Here is a 26,480-nt window from a genome sequence, read left to right on the forward strand (position 1 = left end):
TAAAAAACAACCAACCAACCAAAGCCAAAATACTATGTAACTTCTCTAAATCATAGATCCAATTTGTGGAGGCTTCTGCAAGTCTATTGAAAAAATACTTTACTTGGCCAGGTCAGATTTCATTTGACTTTGTACTTTGACTTTCAAAGTGAGAGATCAAACATGTTGGGGAAAAAATATCCCAAATACTGCAGGGAGATCCATGTGGGGACCCCACCTTGATCCCTACCTCAGGCAATTGTCTTTACGCGCACAGGTTTAATGGTGTCTTGGAACTTATATTAGTTTCAAAACATCAGGATGGCTAATGGCAAGTATTACTGCATCATTCTGCTGGGGGGGGAAATGCTACAGGAAAAAAATGCATGAGTAATACCTTCTGGTACATTTAGCGAGGTGGTAGGTAATAAGAAACATGAGTTCCAATCTTAGTAATGCTTCTCATCTAATTTCACTGTACATCAGTTCTCCTAAGCTATAAAGGAAATGTTCCCCCATTGAAATACTGAGGGTAAAAGCCAATACTTGTAGGATGCTACAAAATCCTTTTATTAATTAATCTGAAAATCATCATCAACCAAAGTGCGGGGCAACTTCACAATTCCTGGCTCTGGAGCCTGGGCTTCTTTCAACAGCCTGCATTGACTCAAAGAGGGCAAAAGCAATTTGCAGATAAAAACAGTGGTGAAAATATATCTTCCACAACTACCAAAATAATTTCTAAAAATTAACAAAAATAAATTCAAAACGGTGTTAAAGTAAGCAAAAGAAAACAGCAAAGGTATAACCATGAGACAGCTGGGTACTGAGAGAAGAAAGGTTGAGGGATGAATTCCAGCTTTGTAGAGCTCTGCAAGTGGGTGGTTGTGTTAAATATACTTTATTCCAGCATTTTTAAGCATTCTGAACACTTCTAACAAAATAGTTGGAAATAAGAACTATCCACAATTGACAGAACAAATGTAAGCAACAGCAACCATACAAGCAATTATGTAAAATGTGTCTAGGGAATTTCCCTCCATCAACTGAGAAAACAACACTGAAGAAAACCATATGGGGATGGAATATAACATGAAAATATTTTAACCATTGCATTAATAGGAAGAGCGTGAGGATTTTCTGTGGGAGCATTCTCATAGATGCCATTCCCAGGAGACTATGCATTTGTCTCCTTTACCAATTGCAGGAATACTGTTATTTTTATATTCATATTATTTAAGAGCAGATACAGAAATGAAAGGTGAATTTCCTAATCGCATTCAGAAGTATTCCATACATTACTACTTATGCATTCTGGAAGTGATGCAGCAGAGTATTATCAAGGCAGCTTGTTAAAATGAATAGTGTTACTACCTGTCACCCCACCCATCCTAGAAAGTTAGTTTATTATCATGTAGTACTCCAGGAAAATTATTGGTATGTTACAATTTCATTTATAGACTTTATTTAATAAAATGCTATCAAGATAAAGAATGTTTTTCCCCAAACTCTTAGGTTTAAATTGACCTATAACAAAAGCAAATCCTTTGTAGGATTTCATTTTATGAGATTCGGAATCTTTTAAGGACTCATCAAAATATTCAACGCTGTTAATGTCTACACTAATTAATCTCAGGAAGGCTTATTATTTTTTTTTCTCCTTGGGTTCATTTGACATTTACTACTGCACAGCACTCTCCCCTCTGATGCATAAAATCCAATGGAAGCAAAGTGACTAGCCAAAAATAAGTTCATTCTTGGGTGTACGCTCCCATTTACAGGTGCTGGTGTTTCAATTTTTCACGGTTTGCTGAGCACTTCATTCAGGTTGGCAGATCTGGTAGGTCATATGGTGACAATTCTCATTTTCTGCAGCATCTGGAATGTCCACTCATTGCATCATTGACAGCTAAAATTGGATATTTGGCAAAGCACTCCTAGGAACTAAGGGCTTGATTAAGTTGCCTAATTATGGCTGCCTAGTGCCATTTGAGATGCCCTAGAGTACCCCCGGCAACCACAAAGGCCTGGCAGGTATCACACAAAACCTCTGTCCTCCAGGGCAGGAGCTGTAGGCAAGGAAGGATAACCCCTACGACATTTCAAATGGCACAGGGTACTTTTGTTTAGACTCATTTAGGAACTGAACACTACGTGTTTGCCACCGGGATATTGAAGAGATCAATTCTCCTGTCTTAGCTTGTTCTTGCATCGTATTCCCTCTCTTTGCAGGCGGGTGCATGAACTCTCAGTGCTGCTCTGTGCCTGCTCTCCGGCACACAGCACAGGGAATACGAAATATGAAAACAGGCCAGAGCAAGCTTTCATTTTGCAGGGGTGAGAGGAGTGGTGGAGAACCTCTTCCGGGGAATGGAAGGGAAGGCTTGCATACTTCCTCCCTATTCATCTCATCACTGTTCACTCAGAGGAAAAAGAGATCTGCTTAAGGAATTGTGCATGCTAGTTCCTATTGTATCATGGGTTTTCCTTGGAGGCGTCCAAAGCAGAATCCAGTCTTGCTTAATTTGTGAAATTTGACATGATTACAGGCTGGGGTTGATAAGGTTTGTGTTTAGGGAGTCTTGATGGCATCTCTGAAGATTGTAATTCTTCATCCACCTCTCTTTCCTGACAAGATTGTATAAAAGTGGAATAAAAAATTGCTTTATTCTTCTTTTCCACATTAAGCAGAAAATGGCTTTCTTGAGAGTATGCATTTGCACTGGACTCAAGAAAACAAACCCCTGTGGAGCATGAAATGACACTGGGGAATATATTTTCGTTGACATACTGGGCATTTTTCATCTGTCTGAGGCACCTCTCCATCATCCTTCCCCCCCCCCTCTTTTTTTAACAAAGTTATGCAGTACCTTATATCAGCACTCCCTCTTATATTCTCCTTAAAAAAGAAAATGAGCACCAACAGTACAGAGGGACAAATAATGCTTATTGTAATAAAACCAATATGGTCTCAAAGAACTAAGCACTATTTGGAAAATGGTATAAAAAAAATACAATGCTTATATAGTTTCCCGATGCCCCAAATTTCACATTTACTCATGAAGGTGTAAAATAGTTCCTATAAACCTGCTGAAATCACATGAAATCTAATAGTTTGATGCCCAAGGCAGGGCTAATAAACTTCCCTGCTTCAGCCCAACAATTCTACTGCCTGAATAAGCAATACTCAACAACTACCACAGCTGAAGAGTCTCCTGAATATCAGATCCCTTTCTCCAACAAAATAACTCTCATTGAGGGCAATATTTATTCTGACTGGCATATATTTTTGTTCAGATCAGCAATTTGCTTTTTTCAAATCTGAATCGATGTATAAGTGAATGGTCTTACATTTTTACGATAGGGAAACTGCTTCCAAACCCCTCTGCTTTCTGCATTGACTTCATCTGTTCAGCTGTACAATAGATTGGTTAAGATGATTATTAGTGATATGACTAAAGTTATTCTGCCCACCATCATTATTAAATAGTGCATTCAGAGCAAGAGCTAGAAATAGCATGCTTAAAGAGCGGCTACAATGGAATAAATGTTTAAAATGTTTAAAACTAGTAGTTAATGAACGAGGATATTCATTGAATGACTTCTCTGTCAGAAACTGAGATAAAAAGCTCGCTGTTGAGCAAATATCATTGAAGATATTTCGGGAGCCAGTGTAGACTGGTGGTGGCATAAGAGCCATGGCAAGAGTCCCTGGTAGTCAGTGGCTTCTGTAGGGTGAATTGTCACTAGATGGCACAGCCTCACGGGCCTAAATCCCACCTTGCTCTTGCCTCCATAGAGAAGGCTCTGTACCCCAAATTCAGAAGGAATAAGCCACAGGAAGCACAGTGACTAAGGCATAGACTGAGTGAATGCATCCAGAAGTGTTTTGTTAGCGTTGGTTTGGTCTCATTTTAGTACCTATATATTTATACACCTTGGTTTGAACCATTTTATTTTCTTTTTAACTGTTATGTTGTTATAAAAAGAGGATCCAAGAAAATGTCTTCAGCTTGACTGAAAAGCACATCACAAGTTTTTGCTATCTTCATATTAGACTTTAAGGAAACTTTGTATTTGGTTCAATATTAGTAAATTAAAATGTAAAAATATAAATATATTGATGTTCTACTTAATAAATATCCAACATCTAGCAGTCCCAAATGGTTTAAAGTAATTCCAGATACAAGAGATAAGATTTGAAGAATTTTAAAATATAGGTTAGCCTATTAGACAAGATTTTGAACAGATTTTAACGAATTACATTTGGATTAAAAAGATCATGTATTCATTTATTTATGCCTTATGTTTCAGCTTTGGTCTTAAATCTGTCACAATGCTACAGACAAAAAAAATATTTTAAGATGGGTAGAAATGGGAGAGGAGGAGAGAAAATGAAAAAGTTTATGTACTGTTCTCCATTTCCTACACTGTAAAAGAAATGCACACTCTTCCTATTAAAACCCTGTGGTACCCTGATGCGACTATCACTTCAGTAGCATCTGGCAATGTCAGGTAGAGTTTCTTGAAGGCTCAGATTTTTGGCTTCTAAAATAGTAACAAATAACCCAAACCAATATTTTTCTGAATCACCATACCGGGCTGAAACAATCTGTACAGGGAGGCAGATTTTTCAAGGGAGTTTGTATGTATGACACTATAGAAATTATGTGGCATCTCATTCACTAATATACATCTGGTGAAAAGGTTCCTTCATTTGCTGTGTGCTTTGTTTAAAAGTAAACACACAAAGAATTTGACAATTTCAACCTTCTGTTTATCTGAGAAACTGGACACCTATTCCTTGTACTTAGAAAGAGATTTCCTGTCAGCATTCATGAATTTCTCTCTTGACCCAGAGCAGCAAGAGAAGCAGCCTGAGATATATTGCAAAGCCAAATGTTTAAAGTTTATATCAATATACACATGGGACAAAGGTAATTTACCCAGTGAAGGAAGAACCCCCTGCTACATTTAATCATGCTCCAGTACATGGGAAAGTGCCCTTAACGGCTGTTGTTTCTCCCTGCTTTTTTAACCCAACTATTGAGAAGACCTTTTCTTCTCATGAAACATCTTAAACCCAAAGCCTAATTGAACTAGTAAACGACCATTAAACCTGGTGAGCAAACTTAGCTGCAGCCACTACAGTTTGCAATTAGATTTGGGGTGAGGGTAGAGGAAATCAATGTTATGTTCACCCCTTAATGAGAACATAAACACTTCCACATTAAAAGATTATTTTCTTAAAATCCCCACAGGTAGGTGGGGGATTCACTTCACTTGTGAAAAGAAAATAGTGGAAAAAATACAAAAAACCTCTTTGCCTCATATGAAAAAGGTATTTGCCTTTCTCCCATGATCTCAAGAAAAGCCAGAATGGGACAGAACAAAACAGCATCTATATGCGATTAAAGCAACCTGGTCAGGGCAAAATTCAGAGAGCCAATTTGCCTCTTTTTAGAACCACAGAAACCAGGCTTGTTTCAGTGTATCAATACAATAGATAATAAAGATTTAAGTACATGACAAAGAAGCCTGCGGCAAACACACCCTTCGGCTACTTTTGCTTATCAGACCATCAGTGAATACAAACAGGAATGTCTTGGTTGAGTTCAATGGGACTTCATCACCTCTGGTCATCTGAGAGCTTGGCCGATTGTATTTTCTACACAGAAAAAGCAAGTGTATGCTTTGGGGTTTTTTAGAGGGAAAAGCAGAAGTGAAATATCTGTGGGAGACATTCTGTGCAGTGAGACAGACCACCACCTCTTCAGACTGGAAGCTACATTATAAACGTCCAATATATCAGCAAGGAGTCCCATATGCAGCTGTGGATCTGCTGATACCACAGCCATCACTGGACATCATTGTAGTAAGCACGTTGTTGAAGAAACCTTCCCTTCCTCACGAAACTCAAGTATTGTGCAAAGCAAGAAAAAGACTTCTCCTTCCAGCTATGTAATTTACGCAGGATGACTCTCAAGTTTCTCCTTTAGTTCCCTGTTTGGACCAGCAACTCATCCCTTTATGATCACTAGCCTTATTTACATCTGCTTTTGAATTACATTTGATTCACTTTAGTTTAAATCAGAATGAAGTATTTTCACTTTGGGTGTAGGAAATAAGATGTTTTTATTCCTCCAGACATATGACTTATAAAGATGTATAAGGTCAGTTTAAAAAGCATTCCTTGAGTAGGAATGACATTTCTGTTGGGTCTGGTTTTTTGTTGGGTTTTTGGAGGGGCAGGAGGTAGGGTGTTGGGGTTTTTAGGACTAACTTAAATATGGTGAAAAAAAAATTCCTTAAGAATGTTACAGGTAACAATCTAAGCTCACTTTTATTGAAAGAGATTATATTTGGGTTTTTTCCCTCCTTCTTTATATTTGACATGTTTATAGACAGTTTAACTGTTTCCCCAAAATCATAATTTAATTGGTACTTTTCCTTCTGTGTGGGTTTATCATTCCTTTCTTAGAGGAAAAAATCTTTCCTTTCCCCCTCCCTTTCTTTTTTTTCTTAAAAAAGGAAAAATATTTTTAATCATGCAAGTTACTCTACCCAGAGAGACCACCACTAATGCTAACACCCCTAATGATGTTAACAAGACTAGAAAAAAGGGTTTGTTCACACAGAACATCTTAAAATAAAATACCAAAACTAGATGTAGTCCTTCAAATCAATTAATTTCTTTTTAGTCAGTTAACAAGATTTCAATGCTGGTTGCCCTTTAAAAAGCAGTTATTCATGAAGCCATACAACTTAGCCTTCACAAAAGGGCTAACATGCTTGGCTTTCTTTCATTAACGTTGTGTGATTTTTTTTTTTTTTTCTACTTCACTAACATTTCAAGAGAAACAAAGTGATTATCATGTGGTACACTCAGTCCTGGAACAGCAGCAGAGCTGTTTATTCCCAGACTCTGAGCATTTTTTAGATCTACACAGCAGTCTGTATTTTCTCTGAAGGGAATTATACATCTTACCATAAGCAGATACAGTTTCCATATTCAGTTTGCCTATTGTACAATACTTGGTTGTAAGAACAACAAATTGAATGCTTTGTCCTCTTTCTATTGCCCTTTTTACCTCAAATTAACTCCTCTGGTGCAAGAAAAGAGAATAAAAAAGCCATGGCAGAGAATCACAAAATTACTCCATTTTGCATTTCAGAAAAATCAAAATGACCAAACATCTGCTTCAGACACCCTCTACTGGAAAGCATCAAGTTTATCTCTCTGCTCCTGAATTAATTGACCATGTGTAGGAGGGAGGACAAAAAAAAAAGCATGAACACTTAACTGCCTGAAAAGACTGGTATCTGTTCTATAAATCATTGTCTTGTGTTTAGGGGAAGGAAAAGATTTGACGATTAAATTATTTATTTCAACAAAGGTGGGAAATGTGCATCTGACTTCTTTGACTATGAAGCAGCAAAAAGGAGTCTATTCAAAATTCTGGGTCTAATCTAATTTATGATTAGACTAGACCTGACAGGTTTCTCCTGGAAAGGTGCAAGTGTCATAAACTTATCAGCAAGTAAAAATAAGGACTGCAGTGAACACTTAGCCACAATACACACAAACAGGAACTTGACTTATTTTCCCCACAGGTGAGAAAAAAGGTCTTGAAAGTTGAATTAAATATCTTTAAATTAAATCTGTTCATTTTGTGTAATTCTCAAGCAACAGGTACGCTGGGACACAGCTGCCCTGCAGTTGCAAGTGGCCACAGCTAGAAACTCTGTTAGTTTACCCAGTGAAGAATTTTGTTCTGTAAACAGATCTTTTCCATCATTAATCTATTAAATACATATTGAATATATTCACCCTGGGCTGAAACCTCTATGTAGTCAGCCAGAGCATCTTTACTCAGTGGTGGGCAGGGTTGCTCTTTAAGGAAAGGGTGAGAATTTCCTCTCTTCAGAAACAAATTCTGTGCTACATTTTTTAAGTCTTGGCCCCCATTTTCATCATGGTAAAAGAAAAAAAAAAAAGAAAGAAAAAGATTAAATGATCTAAATAATGATAGATCTCCTACCACTGCTTTAAAATCTACATCCCAATGAACTAGTTGGAGAACCTTCACACATCCTTTTCCTCACGTAGCAGTACCAAGAGATTTTGTCCTTAAAAGACCAAAAAGACAATTCTATCAAGCTTCGTCTATAATTAATTCTTTTTACTTTTCTACTCCCAAATAAAGTATTAAGATAAACAGGCTGATTTGGTACCAAGCATTATCCATTGTATGCTCTCCTTGACGATGCTACAGCTTTCACAATTCTGTTTGACCTGCATAATGTACTGTATGAGGACAGTGAATTACATTCCTTTATATGAGACCATGCTGAATTACAATTTCTTTCCCAGGACTCAAAGGTGAATAATTGCACCTGTCCTCCTTAAGCAGATGAAAGACATTAAGTAGCGGCCAAATGGAAAGAAAGATTTAAAAAGAAAATCACTTTATAGTTTGGTAGCAAAACAACTCAATCCAACCTTTCACCCAGCTGTATACAATATGAGGATTTCTACTAGTGCAGCTTCTGAAGAAACATAAGTTTTCAGTCAAAGAAAGACTAACGTGATAGCAAAGCAAAAGTTGAGGTGCTTTCTAGAAGTTTAAAAGAGTCTACTTTTAAAATAAATCATTGACAATACAAAAAAAAAATCAGCTGCACATCTAAGTGTTTGTGGGCAAACTTTCTCATTAACACAATGCAAATGAAGAATTAATGTGAGACAGGGGGACAAATAAAGCCACATGGCTTTTCCAAGACCACACAGAGATGCAGTAGTAGAACCTAACATAGAGCAGAAGCGAATATGCTGGAACAGACCGCAACCTAGATCTCCTGAAAACCTTCACACTGTTTCATAGAATCATTTAGGTTGGAAAAGACCTTCAAGATCATCGAATCCAACTGTAGAGAGTTTGTGACCATGCTGAACTTAAAGGCTGAGTTTTGCTCTTACTGACTGCAAGTGCTTGGCAGAAAGATCTGCAGCAGCTCCAGTTTCATCACAGCCTTGCTGGCAGACATCCAAGGAAAGGTCACCAGGGCAGAAGGACAGAGCCTCAACAGAGCATTTGCCTTTGGTGCCAGGAGATTCCTAGCACCTGACCATGCCAAAGTGCTAATGCTTAAAAAGAGGAGAAAAAAGCACAAAAGGTGAAAATACTGTAGAGAATCTCCGCAAAGAACTTTGTGATATTTCCAGACCCTTTCAAATTTTTTCCTCTTGCATGGAAGCTGCCTGTATACCCGAGGAAGATAGGTATTTGCACGTGAATGGACCAAATGGAAAATATTCTGCTCCTTGTGGAACCTAAAGGTACTCTATTTGGCAAAATCCAGGCAGTTCATCTTGCATCTGTGAAGAGGAACACCATGGAAAACTACACTAAAATATTGACAGTTCCCAAATAAAATAAAAGCAAAGAAACAATGGAGTGATGCCTTGGGGGGAAGTGCCCTTGAAGGAAGCATGTCTATTCCCAAAAGCACAAATGTCTGTATTTAACATCCTTAATGAGAACCTGATACAGCACAGAAGAGAGACACTGGTTAAAAGCAAAGAACATAACTAACCATACTTGCTTTCAGCTAGAAGTTTTGGTCCTCAGGAAACACCTCCATCACCTTATAGTTGCAGGGTTTAGAACAAAATTAAACACTGCCTAGTTATACATTTGGAAAAATACAGAAAACCAGCCTGGTTTGACACATAAGGCACGGACCTGGAACTGAAGAAAACCAAAGCCTACTGCCATTCTTTTCCTGCAACAGCTGCATGACCATGAGTAGGATCCCTTCTCTCAGTGCCCCTGCTTCCCTTCCTGCTTTCTGTCCCATCTAGTTACATGCTTTGGGACAGGAACCTTCTTTTACAGTATGTTGGTACAATTTTGAAGTCAATAGAGTCCTTATCCAGGAAAAAGTCAAGAGAGCACTGTGATGAGTGGCAGAAAAAAATAAAGCCTGGTTTCTTGTGGATTTCTGTTTTCCCTCTCAAAAACTACAGATCTCTTTTATGTGTCCTGTGGGAACACCTTCCACACAATGCTTCGAGTCTCCCCAACATAGAGTAAGTTCTCCCACAGTAACCGTCATCTTGACACTAGCCAAAAGTAGAGAAATGACTGGAAAACAGGCCCAGGACAGACACACAGATCACATTCTCTCCCACGGTGTTTCTTTTAAAGGAAACCCAGCTAATAAAAGCAACAGCAAACATTTCAACAAAGGTGACAAAGAGTAAAATTCAGATTGCTTAGCAGATTAATCATGGCTATGCAAGGAACTCTAGGATTTTAGTCTTTTTTAGACCATGTGCTCTCAACAAAGTGTCTAAATCACTGGTGGAACATATGCTAGAAAACAGCAAGGGACAAAAGATCTTTGGTCAGCATTTGGATTTCCAGTAAAGCAAAAACATTTGAAATTCCTTCAGGGTAAAAAATCTGAAATTTCATCAAAAGAACATTTCAATTTTGACAAATCAGTATTTCCCATGCATTTCTTCCAGCTCCCTTTCTAAACAGAAGTCGCTGTTGACAGTGCTGTTGAATATCCTCCCATTCACAAGACTGGTGTAAATAAAACCTCAAGGCAAGGACATAGGTCTAAGTGCAAAAGGAAAATTTTCATCCCCCATGCCTTCACTAAATTGGGTGGGGTTATATGAAATCAATGCCCCCAATTAAAATTAAGAGAGAAGAGAAAGACTACATCAGCAAAATTATTTGAAGCAGTATTTGTTCAGACTAGTCCAAAACTCTTCACCCTCAGGGGCTGCAATACAACAAGGAAGTCTCCTGAGCATGTTAATTATTTAAAATGAAAGCAACACAGTTGCTGGCCTTTTGAAATAATCAAAATTCAAAAGTGTCAGGTGTCTCCAAAACATGTGACAGGTTGGCAGTTTGTAGCATCTACACTCGAGCCCTAATACCAGGATTTTCTCTGGAGCCTGGAGGAACTCATCACCTTTACTAACAAATCCTAAAGACAACCTGTCTGGCTCACTGAAAATGTAATGGAGAAGCTAAATTAGAATCACGGACTTCCTATTTGCTAAATTAAAGCAGAAACCCAAAACCAAAATAAACATTAGAAGCACATATATACATATATATAGACACACACACATATATGAATGCAAACACAAATATATAGAGAGATATGTATAGGTAGATATGTAGCTGTAAATTATAGACATTTACTGAGATCTGTATTTACTGCCTCCTACAAGTCTGTTTTACAGTCTAAATTTAGGGAATTTTTTTCCCTTCTTTCAGAAAAAAAAAGAAAAAAAGAAAAAAGACAGCATCTGGTTTGTATTATTCAAGTCTATTCAAAAATACCTTCTTTCTGAGTGTATCTGCCACTTCAGTACACAAGAATAAAAATGTAGAATCAGCAGGAAAATTCCTATAGAGTCTGTTTGTAAACAAAAAGTTCCCATCTCCAAAACAGTTGACCTTATAATCACTAGAAGGTGGTGAGAAACTTTTCAGCAGTACATACTTTACCAATAGTGTGGACATATATCTGTGTGTACTTTTTTGTCATTTCAAAGATTTCAGTCATATTTTCCACAAAGAAATCTTTCTTACTGAAAATAAGTGCACAAGAGTTACATAGAGAGGATTTTTTTTCCAATCTTGTTAATATTAATAATTCAGGAAAAAAAAAATTGTCCTGTGTTTTTTGTGGAAAATTTGAATTTTTTTCTCTTAAAATACAAGCTAGAGACAAATCTATAAAAGACATCAACAAATATCAGTCCACAACTTTCTTGAATTAATCTGTTGAGAAAGAATAACAAGACATAATATATGTGATGTGTAAATGAGTAGTGGATACAGGGAAAAACAACATTAAAACAACATTCACACTAAAAAATCGGAATTCTGAAAACAAACAGGTCCAAACTCAAATTTAGGTGGAACTTCTCCATTTCCCCAGACTTTTTGAAAAACAGTCGTTGCAAGTCAGTTGAAACATTTTGTGTTAGCAGTGCTCTCCGCTCTGAGAGGCCCTGCCATTTCTGACCAGGGCAATCAAACTGTAATTGCCATCCACCAAAGGTCCTCCAGAAAGGAAAACCTCACTTGGTCAAGCTGAACCACCCATGTGCAGTGGCCTTTCACACACACCACGTTAGCCCTCCTGGGTCTGGTGGGCTGCATCCACAGCATTGTACCTGTGCAGGAGCCAAGCAGAGCCATAGGCAGCATTTAATACAATTATCACAGCATCATGTATATATTTTTAAATAAAACTACTCTTTGAGGTAAAATACAGTAAACTACTTTGGCTAAAGTCCTATATTACTGGTGACTTTTCCCTACAACCCTTCACAGAAGTTCAATTTCAAAGCTTAACACACAAAACAAATATGCTGGATACCTCAAAGGCTGAATGTAAAACACATTTGTGGATTTTGTGATTTTTTTTTTAAAGGCCTGGCCAAGTTTTAATGGGCTGTCACACACGAATGATTATGAAAGCGCTACAATGAACTGAGCTGATAAGCTGATCTGATCGGAATTAACTGCATGTGATTGCTGCTTTGAAAAGCTGGCCTAAAGAGGCAGCATTGAAAGCAATCTCACAAGTCACTGGTACCGCTTGCCTCAGCTATAAGTAAGCACAGATGGTGAGAAAAGTTAATTAAGAGACATATTTGTTTGGGGGTTTGAAATTTCCACCCTCTCTTTTCCAAAGAAGCCAAGCCACAGTGAAAATGTGTTTTAAGTTTGCGGCCTAATAAGTTCATGTTTTTGAGGCTCTGTTCCTGTAGATGGAGGTAACAGATAAACAGAATAAATAATTTATGTCAGCAGTTAGCATATGGATTTGCACTTGATCACTAAGCTACTCATTGCACCTGATAGCTACAACATCTTGTCAATTAAAAATATTCCTTTCTCCACAATTCTTCATTTACTTTCCTCCTACCCAGCACAGCTTTTCTCTTATACCACAACTGACACCCAGCAATGGAGATGTCACCCTTTTCATTCTCACTTTAATGACTGCCTCTTTCATTTGCTCCCTCACTTCTTCTGCAGTATTTCATAAGGAACATATCAGCAATTACAAAAAATAGCTTCTGGTGATAAACCCTTTTTTTTTTCTTCCTGGTTGGGAACCCTCTTTCCCGCCTCTCTCCAGCCCACACTTGAGTTTTCCCCAGATTAACTAATGGGCTTCTGAAGCTGGGGCTATGACGGTACTCTGTAAAGTGATCACCATCTTTAGAGGATAAAAATACATCCCTTATGCTTTATATACTGAAAGACTGTGACCAAAGGGTCATGTAGCAGACATTTTGCTCAATGGTCCTTCAACAGCATATAATTCTTTGGACCCATTTGCATTTTTTTTTTACCTGTGGCTATTATAATGACAGTAGCATCAAAGAAGTACTGGCTGCAGAATGGTAGGGATCGATCTCACATGAAAGGCTCTTGAAGGTAAGAATGGGTTAACATTAAGGACAGAGAAAACTGAGAATTCAGAACTTCAAGTGAAACTGAGAGGCTCTCTTAGAGACACATTTCCAATTTATGCCTACTGTACTATTTATTTCCTTTCCCATCATTGCTGATTATAAGGATGTGCATGTGTAAAAGGAAGTTTCTTCGTCTCTAATCAGACCAGCTCTATTCCATGAATCCACAATCTACTGTTCGTGACATTACAAAATGAATCAGGCAGGAGGCTCAAGCCAGAACAGAAAGTGACAGCTTCTGTTTAAACAGATATCTTGGAAATTAGTGATGAGAGAGGACAGTGTTGTACTGCATAAGCATTTAACTCTTAGCACTGTCTCATTCTCTAAAAAGAGGTGCAACAGAATTACTCACTGGAAAGATCTTGGTATTAAAAAAATAATAAATTGGAGTGCTGATCTGTTCTACTTATATTTCTAAAGAAATAAAGGCCTGTTTTGAATAGGACACCCCCGCTATATGTATTGAACACTCCCTGGATTTAAAGAAAGTTGCTTCTTAAAACATTATCTTTGCATTATAGCGTATGGTTACATCATTTATGGTCTATCTTAAGAATTTGGCATGTATCAGTATATTGCTCCTGTCAGTCTTATTTCTGTGCTATAGAACCGATTTTGAGTAGGATATTATACTTTCAAGAATGTGTTCCCTGACTAGGTTTACATTTCAGATGACAAGATCACATCAGAAGACTAGAGATTGACACTCAAGACCAGCCATGCATTGAGAACCTTTCTATGTGATTCTGCAAGGATTTTGGCCAAAAACTTGATCTGTACATAAATAGACACGAATTAATAATTTAGGCATTAGAGATAGATACATATATGTATACATACAAACTAATGATTGCGTATCACATTCCCAGGTGATCCCTAAACATTGTATTATCTAATCACATAAAAATGGCAGGTTTTCTAATTTTATAAATGTATACAAAATAAGTTGTTAAAAAAGTCAATCATTGAGAGCTCAGTACAGATGTTAATTCAATTTGTGTGGTAATGATCAAAACAGAAAGCATTACATCTGTGCAATATTGCAGTCCTGCAGTTCTGTCATCAGCAATGAGGGTTACCTACCTGCCACTGGAAATTTTTCCGATGGACTCTGCATAGTCATGCTGACAGTGAGTAGGACCTTCCATTAGTGTTGCCCACAGTGACAGCCTTGCTGCCTTTCTGCTTTTCTGTCCAAGGATTGTCAGTGGGAAAGTGTAAAAGGAGCTACAGCTCCTTCTACTGGGTCTTAAGATTCCTAAGATTCAAGATTTGAGATCCTACTAGGGCTCAGAGAAGTGAGTCAAAGAAGACCAGTAGCGTCTCATAGAGCTCTGCATTGCTTTTTTTTAATTCTGCTTTGCACATTCCAACTAACAGGATAATTTCAGAAGCAATCACACATTTAAAGAAGTTAACAGAAAGAAGTCTGGGGACAGACTGTTGGAATGGGGACAGAAGTACTGCTAAGCAAACTGATTGTCTGATCCACATATGACATCTCAGATGTTAACAGCTTGTAAACATTATCTGTAGAGCTCTAAATAATAACTTTACAGATTTAACCAATCATGCTTTGAAGGCTGTCACTGATCTAGTGGAGCATGACCAAATCCCGTTAGAGTGCAGAATAGATTCTAGCGGAAAGTCTTACACATGCTGAGTTGCATATCTAGATAAGGAATGCAAAGACATCACATATGCTACAGAGATGTATGTGCACAAAGAAATTAATACGTGCAACTAAATTCATCATCCCATGGGCCTACAACAAAGGTTTCAAACCCTGCAGGGTAATTCTGTCTGCAGCAGTACTGTGTGCTTCATCAAAGAGTATCACATTGCCAAATTCCTTCATAAGTAAGAACTGACGTCTACATAAGTGAGCGTGGCAGGTATCAGTGACTGCTACATGAATATTCAAGAAAGACATGAGACTCCCTTACAGTTTCAACTGAAATAGTCAAAAGCAGATGAGATCTGTGTTTTGTTTGCCCACCTTACACATGTACTTCTTTAAAATTACAGCACAATCTAAGTGGTCATCTGTTAATTCACTGGTCATGATTTCCTAAGATCTGCTGAAATTCAATCGTCCTTCCAGCAAAATGTGGAGAAAGGGAAATTAAGTGAGTCTTTGAGACACTGGAAAAAGCATGGGTAGGAAACCTGCACAGATGTGAAAGTGCTCAAAGGACTGTTCCTATCTTGCCCAGTGGGGATAATCAGAATTACTTTAATTATTTTTCTATCTTCCTTGAGTGAAGAAAGTTTAAGAGAAAAGCATGTTAGATGTCTGGGTGTCTCCTCCTATTCTGAGCGCTACATGCTCTATTTTTCTGGCTGCAAGCCTCTGCATGTGAATGCCAGGGGAGTTTCTAGCCCCTAATATCAAAAACAAGTCATCATATACTTTGTAAGGGCCATCTACCACATTATCACTCATATCAGTATACACAGATCCTACAGGGTATCCTGCTTCCAGTATAGCTAGGAGAAGTTAGCATCTTCTTGTTTGTTCAAAAACTGCATTGCACTGTTAACTGGGATGATATGCAGCCTTTTTTCTCCTTAGATAACTCCAAGAGCTGAAAAATTACTCTGTTTAAACAAACTCCGTGTTCTTTTCTTCCTAGGGTGGAAAGACTGCTTTTAATCAACGATTGCAGCACTATGGAAGAGAGATGCAGAGTGTGCTCTCAGAAAAAAATAAAATAAAAACCCCACCTTTGGCTCAGACATATTTCTCAGAACCAGCCAGAGCCGTAAGGGTCTCTTAACACTGCACTGTGTATGGTATTTTTTCTTTCATTTAGAAAAAAAATGAATTAGAGGAATTTTTTTTCTAGTTACATTTGGCCCAATTAACATGAATCATTTTCTCTCCTTCGGCTTTTCTCCAAACAGTAGAGAAATCCAAAGCTTTTCTCTTGGCTCTCTCTCCAGGGACTAATATCTTTAAGTACTTCAAGGCCAGATCCAACTCCCTGACATTTGTCTGCCTTGAACTTGCAAAGCGCTTGTAAGTTTGTTAGCCTCCAAAGCATCAAGAAACTACAACGACCTTTAGACATATTCCATGTGGGAGTTTTTGCAGAAACAGCTTCATACAGCAATAAAACCTACAGCTTGTTCTGGTGAACCTGTGCCAGATGAGGGCAAATAAAATCCTCTGAAGTATAGTAGATATCCTGTTGAGCATGTTACACTGGGAAGATTCATGAATAAAGGAGCTCCTCCATATCCAGCTTTTATTGTTTTCATTTGCCATAAAAGTGTTGGTTTGAGCCCAGATTAAACAAATCTAAGTTAGAACCAGGAACCAGACTAATTCTAACTTTATCATATACACTGCAACAGATATTCACACAAATATTAAGGCATTGTTTTCTCTTGGAAAACTTGACCCTCATCTGATGCTGCAGGAGGGAGGAGCTGAGTTTGTTGGAGTGCTTTGCCCGGGCCCCGCTTACGGCCTCATCCTCAGAGCGTGCAGAAGTAGGGGAGTTATGGAGAAAGTATGCCATCACAGTGGTAGGCACTGCAATGGCAGCTAACCTGTTACTGCTTCTTACCACCAGCCTAGGAAATCAGTCCAGTTATCTGCTGAGTGGCATTGCAGCAGAGCTCCTCGGATGAGCAGGAGCCAAGAAATGTGCCAAGTTTTCTAAGCGGTTGAACCCAGGGACACTGAGGGCAGGACTAATCAAACAATTTAGTTATTGATCTTGTACCTATCTACTTGGTTTTGGCATTTCTCATCTGCACAAAGGCTTATGCAACTCTGGCTATTCTGAAATCTCTACTTACCAGCAATCACCTAAATCGACTTCCAGATTGAAGTATCGTTTCCAACAACTACATATTAAGGTGCTCAACAGAAACAAATATTGTACAGGTAAAGCAATCCTAGTTGAGGTACCATCAGCTTTAGTCTAAACAAAGGAAAGAGGAACTGTGGAATTAGCCTAAAAAAGACTCCCTTGCCTTGACTGATAATTTTAATTCACATGGATACAAAAATGCCACCATTTTTAAACCATCTTACAGGAAGTATAGCATTCTTCTTGTATGCTCTTTTGCTTAGTAGAGTCAAAGCTTGACTCACAAAGAAGGTAGTGTTTATTCTCAATGGTCAGGGTTAAGGAGCAGTTAATGGCTTGAATACCTACAGTGTAAGTTAAATTAAGCTGTACGGGGACTCTTTTTGAGCCATCATGCTAAACAAGGAAAATATTTGTGCCCTTCCAATGCAAAATACCTTTTTTTTCCTTCATAACAGTTTTTATCATTTTCAATGACAACGTAATGGAATTGAGCAAACAGCAGAATCCATAGAGATGTTTAATTCATTCTGAGATCTCACCACCTCAGAAAAGAGATAAGATTTTACAAATTTATTCCCCTCTTTTATTTCAATTACCATGTTAATGCTTGAGACAATTCCTAACCCAAACTTCTGGCCAAAAGTCTGTTGGCAGGTAAGATAGCAGATCTAAATCAAATCACAAAGATCTTGCATAGCACAATTTCCCCTCTGTAGTAAAAGCTGCACTTTCCCCTATTTTCCTACTGGAATTCACTACAGGATGGCAAAACTTCATCACATACACATGACAGGATGTTAAGATAGTATGTCCTTTAAGAAGTTCTAACAATATCCAAAGCTAAGTTCAAATCCAAACATTAAAACAACAAAGTGCAGAGTGGGGAAAAAAGGAAGATTGCTTACACTAACGAGGTCTTCCCAATTAACTCTCTCAGAGTCTTTCAAAATGAGAAACTAAAAGCATGAAAGAGCTCTGCTGCAAGTAGCCTGCTACACCAATATGACAAAAACCACCATCAGCCTTCAGTTGTGACCCTTCCATGGTTGTCAAATAAAAACACACAACAGTAAGCCCCCCTCTCCATTCTTTTTGGCCACCAGTTCATGCAAATTACAGAAGACCAGTAGTCTTTGCTTAGCAACAAAATTGCACATTCACTACTGATCACATTAATGATAAAGTAGTGAATATTAAAAAATCTAATGATGAGAAGAGATGCCCTCCTTCACTGACTCATCCATACAATTTAAAATCTCTGAAATAGAAAGAATAATTCATTCATCTAACAGACTCGCTAGAAACAGAAAAGAAGCCATCAATAATACTGCTTTCCAGCCCACATCCCTGACACTGAAACCCAGGCACACAACAGTAATTTCATGCAAGGAGAAGGATTGCTAAAGGTACAAAAATATATGTATTTCTACTGAGCCATGAAACTTTCACATTTGCTTATGTCTTAGACTCATTCTAATATTTTCTAGAGTTATGGTTAGTACACATGAGCTGTCTTGACTGCCGTGGGACACAAAGAACACAGGCGAAGTGTGCTGAACTGTCAGCCCCTGAGTGCCTCCACCTCCCAGGGAATCATACAGCTCATTCAGGTAACTGCAGAAAAGGTTATAATTACTTACAGCAGGATGTCCAGCACAGTAGGTGTAGCTAGCATGAGACTGGTAGTGCAAGCTTGCTCTTGGAAAGGTGTATGTATTCCAAGCAGGTTGGCTGCTATTCCACTGGGAGCTAAAGCCAGGGCTCATGGTCACTCTCGATTTACTGTTTTGGTACGTTCTCACTGTGGAGCTGGACTATCAAAAAAGAAAGAAATGCAACGTAAAAATAGCTTTTAGGGTAAAATAGAAACAATGCAGCTACATATCATCATTGTGCATATACATACTGCCACAGAGTCTGGAACAAACTTGAGTGTTTTCTGTAAGGAACTGGGAAAAGCAAAAAATTGATTCCTTCAAATGAAGTGAAACAGTTATGTCGCTCTAATGCCCAAAAGAAAGACTGATGACTGTTGGACTTCAGGCTGGGATATAAATTGAATGGGCAATGGATAAGTGATAGAGACAAGGGGATGTTCTGAAAATGTGTAGAGGGTGCAATCCTGCAAGATTAATAGTTGAAACTTGCACATTTATTTATTATAATGAAATAAATATTGACATTTATTGAGGTCCTGATCAGTTATGTCCATTTTAGAGTAAATGGCAGTTCGGAGCCAATGTTTAGATATATTTATTGAAGTCTTGAAATCCCATCTAGTGGCTAGGTAAGGCCAAGCCATCGCAAAGCTACCCCTACATTTCAAATATGTAACCTTCTAAACAGACCATGAAACTTTATGACATTTTTTACTTACTTAAAAAGCAGAAGAAAAAAAAATAAATCTTAAATTAATTTTTTTTAAAGTTAATTCAATAACTTCATATGAAAGTAACCCAGACTACAGATGTGTAATTCATTTTCATTCTTTCTGGCTTTCTCTCACTTTGCTTTATTTAACTGTAGTTTTCTGCTTCTAGTCCTCATTTTATAAAAAATATTCCTAATAAATGCTGCACTGATAGGGGTGGTTTATTAGGGCAGGAAAAAAAAATCAACTTTCAAAAAGAGTAGAAGATGCATTAGAATTGAATGCATCTTTAGCAGATATTTAGGTTGGTCTTCAAAGACATGCAAATGTACTTTTCCTCCAGATTCTGTTCTGCATTAGGCTTTTGCTTGCTTTCTTTTTATTGGCAAAGGTGTTCTCAGTATCCCATACAAATTTACACCAACTAATTGTAATTATTGTAAACCTGAAACTGTTCTTTTTAAAGCATTAAATTCACAGTGACCTTAGTAATACAGTGAAAGCTTGAGAAATATGAACACAAATAATATTTCTTAGAAATGCTTATAAATGCCCTTGTTAGTAAATTGATGCTATCAATTTCAAAAGCTATATTCAAGAATGACGCTTCATTTATTTTTGCCCTCCTTTCAAAGACAACTCTTATTCACGATATATGCAGCATTAACCAAATATCAATATGGGCCACCATTGAACAAGGTGTTTCACACGGTCCAAGACCATCCTTACCCTGACGTGCTTACAAGATAAATGAGAAGGTCAGGGAAAGGATGAAAGAGCAGAGCCTGATGCAGAAGCAGAGAAAATAGCTTTGTAAACATGACTTTCAGTTTCATTTCAATGCTTCAGCTCAGTTTCATTGGGAGAGCATTAGTGAAATGGAAGGAAAAGGGGATGCAGAGAAGACATATAAAAAGGTTTCAAGGACACATTCTAGCTATGAAAATATATACCCTGTATAATCTTTCTGATTTTTAATACTGTATTTAGATAAGTTGGTTGTAGAAACTACAGGCCACGCCAGCATTGACTGAACATGCCCTCTTTATTTCATTTAATTTTCAAAAGTTTAAGTACATAAAGTTTTCCTCAGTTATCAATTGCTGTATAAACTTTAAGTTCAAGAAAAGGCCAAACAACTTCCTGCATGTGTTTATTTCCTGCGCCACCGATTAGGAAGCCCGAAAAGAGCAGTTTCCGCTGACCAGTTCTCAGTATATGAACAGATTCGCCTCCTGCCCCCACCCCTAAGCGAAGGATTCCTGCGGTGTGATTTCTAAAGATTTAACTTACGACTAGCTGAACACAAAGCGTATGAATGAACACTAAAACCCACACTAAACTCTCATTAGTCACCGTGTGTGACAAGTGGTTACTTTGTTCTTACAAAAGGCTTCAGGAGAAAAAAATCTGCCCCCACAGTTAAAGGGGCTTATTTGAAATAAATCTTTTTGTATGAATTTAAATCACGACAAATCAAAGGAAAGAGGCTATGGCTACAGCTAGAAAAAAACTGAAGGGTTTTAATGTTTTTTTTTTCTCTTTTTTTTCTTTTTTTTTCCTTTCCCTTTTACCCTCTTTCCCCAAGGAGCAGAAACTGCATTTTCTTTCCTTTGACGTATTACTTATCTTTCAGATCGCTCCTCAAAGACAAATCTCTCTTTCTGGGCCCTGGTAGACTTGCTTCTACATGAGAGATGAAAGCTAGGTTTTGTTTTGGACAGATCAAGTAGGTTTTTAGCCATAATGTACTTCCTGTACATTTCTCCCCTTTATAAACATCAGGTATTCAAGTGTGGCTGCTTATTAACTCCTCTTGAGGAGTTCATCCCCGGCCGAATATTCCGTGAATATTGAGCTGCTGTACCCTAACAATAGCTTCACTCCTTCCTATTATTTCTGATGAGTCTGCATTGTATGGACCAGTGGAAAATATCTATGGCTGATGGGATATGAAGATGCATTGTCAGCTGTGATAATTGTTAACTGATTATTTTCACTATGGCAGCAAACTCCACTACAGTAAGGAGAGACGTGCTATTAGCACTAAACAGACATGCACAATACCTGTTCTTGTATTAGAAAACAGGAGCAAAAATAAGCCTGTTTTTTAAACAGCCTGCCTCAGATGCTGAACAACCTTCTGCCTGTTGATTGAGTTTCGTTTCGTGCTTGCGTGCTACACAAAACGCTTTCCCGTATCTGCCAGCGTGCTGGAGCATGGTTCAGCCCCAGCACTAAATCCTGGCACAGAGACGAGCCCCTCTGCTCCCCTTTCTGCTCCTCCACCCAGCTCTCACCTCATGGGGGGATGCATTACAAATGGTGAGCCATTCAGACCCTCAAGGATGCGCCGGGTGTCCTGCCCATGCAGGTCACTCAGGACGCAGAGGGGGGAAGCGAGACCCCACGTACCCCGCTCCCCCTTGGGGTGGCTGGGCGGCCGTGGGAGGGAGGTCCCTGAGAGCAAAGCCCTCTGCTCTGAATGGTGGCTTTGTAGGGGGACTACTATTTCTGACCCAATAAAAGCTTCTCTCTTTCTGCTGGCTTACCTCCAGAAAAAAACCAAACCAAAACAAGTCAATACATGAAGACACTCCCAGGATAATTGGCTTTGAAAACTTGAAGCTATCCAGGATGTCAGCCAGAGAAGACAGAGATCTGTACCACCAGCCACCAAGTCCCAGGACAGTCTGGTCACCCCACGGATCTAACCTAGGAGCTGGGGAGCTAAGACATGAGATCAGGGACCCCAAAAGTCAACATGTTGAATTCAAGGTGTCCTCTGAACAACAAAATGCTGCACATCTCTGCAGCCGTCCCAGCTCAGCACAGAGGTGCCTGTGGGAAAGACCCTGGGCCCACACTGGAGCAGAGGAAAAGCATGAAGAGCAGGAGAGAGGAGCTGTTATTCCTCACGTCCCTGTGCCAGTAGGGCTGGGCAGCGGGCACAGGGTCAGGAACGCAGGAGTGAAGCTGAGCCTGGGAAAAAGGACTGGGTGGAAGGTATTGTCTTAATTTGTCCAAACTTATTTTAACTGGCAATAAATTAATTTTCCCCAAGTTGAGTCTGGTTTTGCCTGTGATGGTAATTGCTAAGTGATCTCCCTGTCTTTATCTTGACCCATGAGCTTTTCCATCTTATTTTCTGCCCCCCTTTTCTTGAGGAGAGGGAGTGAAAGACCTGCTGGGTGGGTGTCTGGCAGCCAGAAAAGGTAAACCCACCACAAACTGGCAGGTCTTGTGGCACACAGGCTTTTATTCAGGATCTGAAAGTGCATCTATTTCCCCCTAAGTTTATTGATTACTCCAATAAAAGGTATCACCTCTCCCCAAAACTCTGTCTTATTTATATCTCTTGGGTTGTCCATGGTGGACCACTGCTGCCACTCCTGGAACAACCCAATCAGCTTTTCTCAGAAAACTTCTGCAGAAAGTTATCAGATTACAATAAAAAAGAAGTCTTGCCCTCCTTCCTGTGCTTTGCCAGAATCAACAAATATTACAAAGTTAGGGTAGAATTTTCTTTTCCTTGAATAAGTCACTCCAGTACCTTTATACCCTAAAGGTCTGATGCAATCTAAAATTGAGATCAGTAAAATTTAAATGTCTAAGCACATTTTAAAATATGACCCCTTTTTTCTCTGCCTTAATTTCTCTGGCATATAAGTATGGATAATCTTAAAACTTCTAGGCTAAGCTTTTCCTCACATTTGTAAAAGTTTTGAATATTTTTGGACATAAGCATGAGTGAAGTGCAAAGTATTATTAGTATTTTTACTGTTTCTTGAGCTTAACTGCTTTCAGATCTTAGTTCTTTTAATAGCTGATGTGTGAAGTCTAACAGTGGAAAAAATAGAACATAGTATTTATGGAGCACTTTTTGTCTTCAAAGCACTGTGCAAATGTTAAATGGTGGCAAAATTTTTGACTGGTGCAACATTTCCAACTTTTAAAGCAGTTTGTAGTACATACAAGAACTAGCAGCCATTTCTTCCTATTTGTATGTGAGTGAATAAAGCACCGCATTTGGCTAGGACATTAAGCAACGTAAATAGTTTTGACATAGACTTAGTCTTCATGTCATCACACCCGTGCTCTCCACTCTTTTGCAACACAGCATCTTCATGCAGTAAACTAACAGGAAAAATACATGCTAATTCTGAAATTCTACATCACATCCAATGCAAGACTGACTACATCTATCAGACATCCTTCTGCCAACTGTGCCAAAATGCTGTGATTATTATTGGCTTTGGCACTCCAAAAGAAGAGAGAGGCTCAAATACTCTTCTCTATGTTACCTCCTTACTTGCACTGACTTAAAAAAAAAAAAAGACAAGTGAGATTAAAGAGGTGTAAATAACATCTCAATTCAGCCTCCCACTACCTCATCTTTTAAAAGCAACTTCCCAGAGCTATGATGTCATTTTCTTAGCCCACACAATTTGAGCTGCCTCCAGTCCCTTGGATTTTGATTGCAGAATGGTTCTGTCTTCAGCTGTATCTTCTGGTGTTTATTGTGAAAGCAACTGTGTTTGAAAGGATGTCCACCCTCTTCCCCCTATCCCTTCAAGGGATTTGACATCCCTTATTTTGGATGTCAAAATGATTACAGGAGTTGTGAAAGGCCAAGTAGAGAAACTGCCATTCTGGAGATACTGCTTGCAGGAACGCTGTATGCCTGTATTTGGATCAGACCATGATGAAAAGCACAGTCCTATGCTCTTAAAAGTTTGGATGCTTTACAAAATACTACCGTTCCCATAGAAATCAAAGTTTTCCTATAACCTGGAAAACTCAGAAATGAAAATAGCTGCCCTGGAACATTATTGCATGAGCTAAAATGATGCATTTGTTTTCTTGCTCAGAGAAAATACGAAACTGGCAAACCAAATCTGAAGTTAGTTCATCACAAAATACACCTGAGAGACCTTAAAGATTGTGGTAATTGTGAAATTGAAGAATGAGGGTGTTTTTTTCTTTTGGGGTTGTTATGAAATCTAAACATGGAAGATATTGCAGATTTATTTTTTTTTAATAGCAGGAAAGAGGAATTTTGTGCTGCTACTTCTCCCGACATCATCTTCTCCCGACATCATCTTTCACTATAGCTTGCAAATCTTTTACAGTCTAGAACCAGACTCCATCTGTTCCAGTAAGAACTGAGCTCTTAATATTTGGCCACTGCAGATTTTGAGTTTATCAAGTTTGTCTCATAACCTTTATGAAAAAAATTTCAGAGACATGACCAAATTTAAGAGAAACATTGTTTTTCCAGACATGGGATTGAAACTTAATATGCTGTACCTGGAAAAACAGGATCAACTGAGAGAAATAGCATTCCACTGAAACCGCAGAGAAATGATGAGGCTATATTTCATATCTCGGCATACATGTAAGGCTATAGCTCACCCAGTGGACCCAAGAGCACTGAGCGCTAGCGCACATCACGCCAAAACCCAGGGTGTGCAGCCCATCTGTCCCTTCCCAGTAGGTAGGAAAGGAATGCTCTCCGTGGGCTGGCTTTGTTCAGCAGGCTCCTGGCCAACTGGGTGAAGGGGACCCAGGCCTGCAGGACACTTAGGAATGCTAAGTTGAGAGACTTTTTAGAATAGGTCCCAAATTATCTAAATAACTCTTGAGGAATGTATTCTACAAAAAGAGTCTGCCACTCGTTATTTTTCCCCAGAGTTATGCCTTGAAAACAAAATATATATGGTTTTCACACTTTTCTGGTTAGAATTTCTGTCATTTCCAGTGATTCAACACCGTAATTCATGTTGTACTTTTAACTGTTACTTGAATCCTAAGAGCATTTTTTTCCTGGGCAAAGTATGAAACATTGCTCTTGTAGTTACAGAGAGTGAGCAAGGGAGCTGAAAAAATGAAGGCCTTCACGGTTTGAGGAAGAGGCCATGAAGAGCCTGGTTTTCTGCCATATTATCATCCACGCCAGTGCCAAGGGGCAAAGAGTTAGTAACATGAGACAGGCCAGCGACAATTCAGATTAAAGCCTTAAAGACTCTTGGCAACCTGTGTGGAAGACCTGGGTGTAATCAAAAGTTGCTGTTACCTGATGGTTCTCTAGGCAAGAGACTGCTGGGTTTCAGCCAACTTCCGCACGCGTGCACCTCCCGAAAAGCATTACCACCACCAGTACCTCAGCAGGCAAGCTCAGTGCAAAGACCAAGTATAAGTCACAGGAAATGCTCCTGTGCTTCAAACTTAATTCTCCAGAATAAGAAAAGGAATTTTGCATGTGTAAGAGAAACTTGTATTGGTTTTTTACCCATGTTTACCCAGCCGTAGGGAACGGGGTCACTCATGCTCCTGGACTGCTCATTTGTATGTCTTCCTTCCACAGAAGGAAAAGTGAAAGGATATTTTTTTGTTTATCTTTGTTAGGTTATTTGTAAAAAGTAAATTGGGATTAAAATGTATGTTGTTAGATGGGATTCTTATTGGTCTAGTTTAAACCTTTAATTTAGGTTTGAACACAGTGAATATCTTGACTCCAAGTCCCCTCCTCCTCCCTTCTCCTCTGCCTCCTTCACTTTGAAAGGAGTAAGGGCATGTCAAAGTTTCTTCTGTTCAGAATATTATTTAGTCAATCTATTGTGAGAAATTTAAGTCATAACAAACTCAGAAGGACACTGAATATGACCTTGTAATGGTAGGTCATTAAGTAATTATCTTCTGAAAATAAAACACACTGGCATCCGTTAAATTTACTCCAGCATTTTTTCCACCACCAAGGTTACAATTTAAA

The 26,480-nt window shown here is 38.6% G+C and overlaps 1 protein-coding gene across 2 annotated transcripts in view; it reads right to left on the reverse strand.

Annotated features, from left to right (window-relative positions):
- The window catches only part of RBMS3 (RNA binding motif single stranded interacting protein 3), a 733,333-nt gene that overhangs the window by 491,107 nt on the left and 215,746 nt on the right, over nucleotides 1–26,480 (reverse strand). For both annotated transcript variants that reach the window (XM_069770881.1, XM_069770900.1), the window contains one exon: nucleotides 18,978–19,151. In XM_069770881.1, coding sequence (XP_069626982.1) covers nucleotides 18,978–19,103 — 126 coding nt within the window. In that variant the 5' untranslated portion in view covers nucleotides 19,104–19,151. The remainder of the gene's footprint in view (nucleotides 1–18,977; nucleotides 19,152–26,480) is intronic.

Source organism: Haliaeetus albicilla, chromosome 2, assembly GCF_947461875.1.
Source record: "Haliaeetus albicilla chromosome 2, bHalAlb1.1, whole genome shotgun sequence".
Lineage (NCBI taxonomy): Eukaryota > Metazoa > Chordata > Aves > Accipitriformes > Accipitridae > Haliaeetus > Haliaeetus albicilla.